The sequence below is a fragment of the Chrysochloris asiatica genome, unplaced genomic scaffold (genome assembly GCF_000296735.1).
Source record: "Chrysochloris asiatica unplaced genomic scaffold, ChrAsi1.0 scaffold00028, whole genome shotgun sequence".
Lineage (NCBI taxonomy): Eukaryota > Metazoa > Chordata > Mammalia > Afrosoricida > Chrysochloridae > Chrysochloris > Chrysochloris asiatica.
The window spans coordinates 9,193,639-9,202,630 of record NW_006408546.1 but is presented as its reverse complement, the minus strand read 5'-3'; the positions used below and the strand labels follow the sequence as shown (position 1 = coordinate 9,202,630).

Below are 8,992 nucleotides of genomic sequence, written 5' to 3'. Positions count from 1 at the left end.
TTTTTCTTATTTATATGGTGGATAACGTTGATTGCTTTTCCAATGTTGAAGCATCGTTGTATCCCTGATATAAATCTTACTTGATCATGATGTATTATCTTTTTGATGTGTTGCTGAATTCTTTTGACTAGGATTTTGTTGACAATTTTTTGCATCTATGTTCATGAGGGAAGGAAATGCATTTTTAAAATGAAAAAAAAAAAAAAAAGTTTTTTAGACAGATTGCCTTTTGCCTTTAGACTTAGCAGATGATTATGAGTTTAGAGTATTATAAATGTCACCATATTGTATAAGGACCTAATGGATGTTCCATATAAACCTTCAGATGCTGAAATTAGAAATCTAGGTATCATACTTTATAAATATTGTAAAATTGAATTCCATACAATGAATGAATCATTTGGGCATATTGGTATTTATTTCTTATTTTATATTGTTCAGTGTTGAGTCGGGTTCCAACTCAAAGCAACCATATATATATGGTTTAATAGAAACCATTTAACGGTAATTTTTATGTCAACTGTTAAAACGATAATAATTTATAAAGCTTCTAACCAATGCCATATGAGGAGACTAAAGACAAAAGGATTGGCAAAGCCAAATTGCATGTGTCAGCCTGATCTAGTAAAATTCTGTACCAACATAAAACTCAGTACTTTGTCTTGGGCACATAGATGACATGCCACACTCTCTCTTTAGAAATGGTGCTCTCAAAGCTAAGAAATCTCAAAGTTCATTTACTTGCAAGTCTAGCCAGTGGAATCTCACTTCTTCTCTAACTCCCTCTCCCATTACTTGCTCTTAATATCCTCTTTTCAGGCAACTTTATAGGAATCTCAAATAGTAGGACAAATAGTCAAGAACTAGAAATATTTTGTAGTTCTTTGGAAAAAGGTACTTTGCTTCAGTGTCTGCTGGAATAAACTCTAGTTGTCTAACACAGAATTGTTTGTGATGTAGGAATGTTTAATGTACAGCAGAATGTATCTTTATTACTCTTTTGTGGCCTGAACAATTTTAGTGAAATTATGGCCTTGTGGCCATGGGGCTGCTAGAGTCCTACTTGATGGCACTTAACAACATCATTCACTGAATGAAAGTATTCCTTTCAGACAGTTGCCTCATTCCTCTATACTAGTCAGGTAGTGGTCCCTATACAATGATACAGCCTTGTGGATTTGTGCACATAGTTGACAGCTTAAAAATTCTTTGAAAGCAAAGATTAAAGAAATGCATTATGTTTTTGTTTCAAAACCTTTGAACTAAAAGCCAATTTTAATTGACTTACTTTTTTACTAAATTAAATAGTACTTTTTGCTTTGTTTTTAAATATAAAGAGGTAAGAAATTAATAAATGGGCCGTAGTCCTGGTGTGATACTGTATGAAAAGCACTGGACTGCTAACTGCAATGTTGGAGGTTCAAACCTAGTAGCCACTACTTGGAAACCCTATACAGGGTCGCTATGAGTTGGAACTGGCTCAGTGGCACTTAACAATGATGTCCAGTCAGAACCAATGTCATCATTTGTTTTCTAGTTGTACCTTTGTAAGGTTAGAAAGTGTAAACAAGACATAAAGATATACAATATGTAATCACCATGGACAATTTCTTATTCCCTCTATGAGTGAAAAATGCCTCTCTCTCTCTATTTTTTTTGATTATTTGATTTTAAAATGTAAGTGATCACACTAAGCAGAGTTTTGCGCCTTGTTCTTTCAGTTTGATGTATTTTGTTAATTTGCCTCTGCTGAACATATGTTGTTCTTGTTAAGTGCTGTTGAGTCGTTTCTGACTCATATCAACAGTGTATAGGCTTTCCAAGGAGCGGCTGGTGGGTTTGAACCACTGATCTTGTGGTTAGCAGTCCAGTGCTTATCCTACAGTGCAACACCAGGACTATGGCCTGTTTATTGGCCTTTTATTTCTTTATTAAAGTAGATACATAGTATTTTGAAGGAGCTCTGGTAGCTTAGTGGTTACGAATTGAGCTGCTACCTCAGGGTCAGCAGTTTGAAATTACCAGCTGTTCCACGGGAGAAAGATGAGGCTTTCTGCTACTGTTACAATTTACAGCCTCGGAAACCCTGTACGGGGTGGCTATGAGTTGGAACCGACTCCAGGGCACATAACAACAACAAAAAATATTTTGATGTGCCACTGTAACTAGTTCTTGTAGATTAACTCTGGTTATTTGAGGGTTTTGCTGTTACTTTATATACAGATGAGCCTTTGTGAATATATCCCTAGGGTAGTCTTAACAGTGGTGAGAAAAAAATTTATGCCCATTAAAAAATTTTATTTGTTGCATAACTGTACTGAAAAACTGTGCTGATCTGTACAGCCCCCACCCGCAGGTGCTGTTGATGAATCTGTTTTCTCACACACTTGCCTAAACTAGCAGGTAGTTGAATTTCCCGCTTCTAATCTGCTGGGGGAAATCTCCTGGTTTCATTTGCATTTTTTACTTATGGTATGAGACGGAGACTCATTTTGTAATTGAGTTGAGTCCTTGGGGATTTGTGCAAATGTTTTGGTCAATTGTGTTTTTTTTCTTAGTAAACTACATGTTTATATCCTTCACCTCTTTTTTTTTTTTCTTTTTTAAGGTTTTCCTTACTGATTTATACAAGTTCTTTAAATATGTCATTTTTGTTGCAGATATTTTTCCAGTCTATAATTGTTGTACTTTGCTTATGGAATCTTAATGAATATCTAATTTTCACATAGTCAGATTTTTCCTTAATGACTTCTCTTAAGTCTCATTGAGTAGGTTAACTTTATCTATTATAATTTATAAAGGACATTTTGCATTGTAGTACAAGATAATTATTTGCTTATAGCAGAAAATATTGTCATGTATATAGTATTACAGAGTTCTGGTAGCTTAAGGGTTAAGTGCTTGGCTGTTAACCAAGAGGTCAGCAGTTTGAACCCATTGGCCATTCCTTAGGAGAAAGATGTGACAGTCTGTTTTCATAAAGATTATTGGTGTTAAGTGCCATCAAGTCAGTTTTGACTTAAAATGACCCTGTATAAGGTTTCTGAGGAGCAGCTGGTGGGTTTAAACCTCAAACCAGTGCTTATCCTACAGTACCACACCAGATTACAGCCTTGGAAATCCTACAGGGCAGTTCTTACTGTCTTGTTAAGTGTCGTCCAGTCGGTTCCGACCCCTAGCGACCCTATATAGGGTTTCCAAGGAGCAGCTGGTTAGCTTGAACCACAAACCTTGCAGTTCAAACAGCTTTGCAGTCTGGCGCATTAACCCACAGTGCCACACCAGGACTCTGTCTTACAGGAGTGCTATGAGTTGAACTCTATGGCAACAGGTTTGTATAGTACTATCGTTCATGATGATATCTTCTCTTTATGTATATAGATCAAGCTTCTGAAATTCAGGTGACAATGATGCTCACTGAAAGTTGTAAGCTACGAGGTCTTCACCACAGGTGAGAGGGAAGCCATGGTAACATTTTATGCTTCATTCTTATTTTAAGAACGCTGTGATGAGTTCTGAATTGAAAGCATTTTGGAATAGCTTTAAAACATAGTAAAATATAAAGAAAATAAAATATAAAGAAAATAAAAAAAAAACATCGAGTAAACCCATATCTGGATAACCAAAGCTGAGCTTTCTAGAAGTAATTTGTGTATTTATGTGCATCTTGCTTCTTTTTTTAAAAAAGGGCTCAATTATATGCATACACTTAAGAATTCTTATATTGAAAGCTTTCAACATACGGAACACCAAAGACAAAGATAATAATGAAGGAACTTTTACTTATTTTTGAATTTTGTTGGTGATTTCATTTATATTGAAAATAATTTGAGGGCCTTAAAGGAAGGTGGCTATATAGTAAGATGAATAAAGTGATCATAAAAATGAAAACTGAGTTGTTTTGGATTATGGTGGATAAAAAAAATTAATAAATAAGCCCAATGGTAAGTCCAAATGTTTTTGCCGTCAATTGAATATAGAACTATTCTCAGCTTCTGGTTGGAGGAAACATTAAAAAGTCGGTAAATCTCAGTGCTAGAAAGGGAAAAACATAGTTGTTCTTTGAAGGGAAAAAGGTGTTGTAGTTTCAGATTCCAAGGCAGATGTCTCATCTGGTTTTATCACATACTGGGAATGTTGGTTCGTATAATGGATTGTTGATTCATGTACTTTTTAGTTAGTTTCATTGAAAGTGAAAAAGTCAAATTATTTCTGCAGGGATCTTTGCAAAAATTTAATAATATTAAGACAATCTTTTCACTTTTTTTTTCCCCATTGGCGTTTGTCAGAGTAAAATTGCTTTTGCAACTTTTTGATATAAATATGGTATTGGATGTCCTGGTTTATGTAGCTTATTTATGTCACTTTATTCTTAAAATAACTTTCTGAAGGATAATTTGCTAAATTAAGGAATATGAATACATTAAGGCTTTTGTTATATGTGTTTATCAAGTATTAAATTCTCATATATATGTACTGGGAACACAGTGGCTTTAGAAGATAAGCACTGGACTGCAGACTGTAAGGTTGGCAGTTCAAGCCCACCAGTTACTCTGCAAGAGAAAATGAGGCTCTCTGCTTCCACAAAAACTTACCTCAGAAATGCGATATACAGTGTCACTATGAGTCAGAACTGACTCATTGGCACGTGACAGCAGCCACAAGTATATGTGCATATAGTAATTGGTGTATGTGGAGATATATATATATATATGTAGCACAATACAGTAAGTTGGGCATACAAGTCTGTGATAGTTTTTGCCTTCTATGAATTTTCGGCTTAATGGAGAAGATGAAGTAATTATATAAAATGTTACATGACATTATTTCCAGATATCAGTGGAATAGATGCCATTATGTAGTAGGATCCCAATGTATGTATACTTTACAAGTTGAGAGAGAAGAGAAGTTGTCTGCCATGATGTGCAAAAGTTAAGCACATCATGGCAGTCTTTGATAGTTTGTGGGATCTCCGTATTATAGTTACGGCTGAGAGAGATGTTCATACAGATCGTAACGTGCAAATTTAGGATTCAGAAATCTGATTCTGAATCTCAAGTGAATAGCTAAGGACTCTTAGAGGTCTTTTTGATATATTATTGTCCACAGTCTGGATTGGAGCCCTTTTTAAAAAAAAATGATAAAGGAAAATATATAATCACAAGTCAAGTCACTGTTTACATGCCTTTGATTACCTTTTGGAGCAAGTTTTATAAGATTTGTGGAAAATTGGAATTTAAAAGATAATGACAAATGACATTTTTTCTGTGAACTTTTTGAAGCCCCATTGTAGTGTGGACAAAGTTATGTCTTAGAGAATTTAGTCCATAAGAAACAACTTTATCAGGAAAGTACATATGGACAACCTGTAAATTTGATTTTAAATTACAGTTGTTAAGTGCCGTCAAGTCAGTTCTGATTCAGCGACCCTGCATAGAGTTTCCAAGGATCAGTTGGTAAGTTTGAACTGCCAGCTGAGTCGGTTCAAACCAACCTTGCGATCCATTGTATTATCCTGCAGTGCCATAGCATTTATAATTTTGCATTTTTAATTGTAATGTTTTTAATTGCGCTTGTATTCTATTTTCTTATTATTTTGTAGAAATCTTCTTCCTATCACACATGTGTGTATAGAAGAAGGAGAAAAGCCCATGGTGATACTGCCTTACATGAATTGGGGGAATCTTAAATTGTTCTTACGCCAGTGCAAATTGGTAGAGGCCAATAATCCGCAGGTGAGAAAATTTTGCCCAAGTATCAGTTAACCTGTAACTTTTGATAATATCCTTTAACGTAGATGTTACCATTTTAATCTGTAAACTGTTTTAAACTCAAAAAGAACCAGAAGATATTTATAAACTGATGGTGTAAGGGAAACTAAAGATGGCTTACAAGGGTTTGAGCTTACATGTTGCTGACTCTGAAATTTTTCCTTATTTTCAATTGTGGTTATTCATAATCACCCACCAAGCCCCCTGTAATATCAGCTCAGTCATTTACTTAAGAACTCTTTGAAGGCACTTAGACTAAATCTTCCTTCAGGGAAACAGACTTTACAGACAGACCCTGTGGTCCATATTGTACCAGGAACTGGTAATGATTAGATGTCTAGATTGTGAGGGATAATTTGGTACATTCTTAGTATGCTTGGGTGTCAGATTCCAGCCAACAAAGAGGCTCTGTCATCACTGTTGGCACACCTAACCGAAGCATTTAGACAGCTTTCAAACGCTTTTATAATGATAATGGTAGTAAAACCTAGTGTGTGTTTCATTGCTAGTTGTATCTTGTAGCCCCATTAAATTGATATCGAGATTTAAGAGTCTTGGTCTGGCACCATATGATAAGCACTTGACCTCAAGCTCGGTTTGAACTACAAGATCAGTGGTTCAAACTCACCAACTGCTCCTATTCAGGGTCACTATGAGTTGGAACTGATTCGACAGCCCTTATCAACAACAGGTACTTAGTACAGTTGCTGGGAGAAAAGACATTCAAAGACTGCATTAAATATTTGGCTGAGTGGCATGTATCTAGAGGAGCTCTTGACTTGTATTCATTTGAAAATGGTCCCCAGGGGATTTTCTCCTGAAAAGATCCACTGTTTTAAAAGCAAAGAACAAGTTTTTGAATTCATAAGCATTTGAGATCCAGGCATACCTTGTTTTGATGTGCTTCACTTTTTATAGCAACATGTGCTCACTTCATGTCTGTCACATTTTGGTAACTCTCTTAATATTTCAGACTTTTTTCCTAATGTTATTGTAGACTTAAGGACCTCTGGTAACGTAGTGGTTTTGAATTGGGCTGCTAATCTGAAGGTCAGCAGTTCAAAACTACCAGCTGTTCCGCGGGAGAAAGATGAGGCTTTCTGCTCCCATAAAGATTTACAGCCTCGGAAACCTGTGCAGGGTCACTATGAGTCGGAACCGACTCCATGGCACTTTTTAATTATAGACTACAGTGTAGTGTTTTATATGCACTGGGAAACAACAAAAAAATGCTTGTGATTCACTTTATTGTAATATTCACTTTATTTCTGTGTTCTAAAACAGAACCTTGCAAGATCACTGAGGTATGCCTATAATACCTTGAAAAGTCAGCCTTCTCTGAACAGATATTTGTGGGTCAGCTACTCTGTGTGCTGAATGTTGGGGAGATAATACAATACACCCAACAGATAAGAGAAGGCAGATAAGTAAATGATACATTATGTTACAGAATGGTAAGAGTATAGCATATTCTTGGTCAAGAAGTAGGTTTTTAGAAATTAGTGTGAAGATGTAAGGTAGTATATTTTGTGTGGAGTAGGAACGTGGGATAAAAATAAGCAGCACACATCATAATTTTTGTATTAACTGTAAACACTGTCACTTTGTGTTTATCACAGGCAATTTCTCAACAAGACCTGGTACACATGGCCATTCAGATCGCCTGTGGAATGAGCTATCTGGCTCGAAGGGAAGTCATCCACAAAGATCTGGCTGCTAGGAATTGTGTGTAGGTGCCATGAGCTCTTCTTTGTCATTTGATGTTAAGTGCTCCTGGATTTGGGGTTGTTTTCAGTGGATTGTGTTGTATTCAAGGGTAATTAATCAGTGATCTATACTTTTTAATTCTCTGATTGCATTTGCTCTTCATGTCTTTTCAGCATTGATGATACACTGCAAGTTAAGATCACAGACAATGCCCTCTCCAGAGACTTGTTCCCCATGGACTATCACTGTCTAGGGGACAATGAAAACAGGCCAGTTCGTTGGATGGCTCTTGAAAGTCTAGTCAACAATGAGTTCTCCAGCGCTAGCGATGTGGTAAGTGCCAGGACCCCTGGTAGCAATAGAATGAAGACAAAGACTTTGTTTTCTTATTAGTAATTGTTCCTTGAACTTCTCAACCAGAAAGCAAGTGTAATAATCTCTCAGGCAGTCAGCTTATGAAGAGTATCTGTAACCAAAGCTATAGGCCAGCATTGCGTGCCATCTTGCTTCATTCTCACAATTACTCTGCAGTACGTAGGCCCTGTTAGCCCAGTTTTAAAGGATGTACGTAGGAATTTGTTTTTTTACATGTCTTCATAATATTAAGGCCAGTCACTTTCTCCTTCTTGTTGGTTTGGGGTAGTTTTGCTTAGTTGGCCTGGTTGTGGGATTGGATCCCCTATGTGCATAGTTTCAAAAGTCACAGCCACTGTTTTGTAGGTATGTTAATTATCTTTAATTTCTGTCACCTGACTTTTTAGTCTGATATGGAAGACGAAGCTTTGTTTCTTTTCATATCGTTTGCTTTTCAACTGTATTATTGTAGCGCTTAATTAGAGGAAAGGTAAAATTTCTGCTCATAAGCTTCCCTTTGGTGGTCACAAAATGTATTCTTAATATACATAACATGTTTTGATTATTACTATTCCAACACACTGTTTTCCTCAATGTATTAGTTTCCTGTAGCTGCTGTAACAAATTTCCATAATCTTGGTGGCTTAAAACAAGAATTATTCTCTGGAGGCAAGAGGTCTGAAACACGGGAATAAGTAGGACTATGCTCACTTGGGAGGCTCTGGGGGAGAAACCTTTCTTGCCTCTTCTATATTGCTTGTGTCTGTATCATCTACTGTGTCTTCACGTCGTCTACCCTTCCATATTTGAAACATCAAAATTCCTTCTCTCTTTCTTAGAAGGAGGATACATGGGATTTTGTGGGGTTTGCTATGAGTCATAATTGATAACTGGCAGTTATTCCAGGATAAACTCACCTTGATAATCTTCTCAAGATGCTTACCTTAATCACATCTTATCCCGTATAAAGTAATGGCCACAGATTCTAGGTATTAGGGCCCACTACCCTCAGTAATTGACATTTTTTCTGTGATTTTCTCATGACAAATTGATATTGCAATTAAAATCCTTGAGGTGAGGAGAATGATGAGAGGAAAAATATCTCTAGCTACAGTTTACTATGTTCTTGTTCTTGTTATTGTTAAGTGCCGTTGAGTCGG

General features: G+C 36.3%; 1 protein-coding gene across 1 annotated transcript in view; it reads left to right on the top strand.

Moving 5' to 3' along the window:
* Positions 1 to 8,992, top strand: part of RYK (receptor-like tyrosine kinase) — a 143,864-nt gene that overhangs the window by 100,167 nt on the left and 34,705 nt on the right. The window contains exons 10-13 of the mRNA XM_006840037.1: positions 3,382 to 3,451; positions 5,603 to 5,735; positions 7,391 to 7,500; positions 7,652 to 7,811. Of these exons, the coding sequence (XP_006840100.1) occupies positions 3,382 to 3,451; positions 5,603 to 5,735; positions 7,391 to 7,500; positions 7,652 to 7,811 (473 nt within the window). The remainder of the gene's footprint in view (positions 1 to 3,381; positions 3,452 to 5,602; positions 5,736 to 7,390; positions 7,501 to 7,651; positions 7,812 to 8,992) is intronic.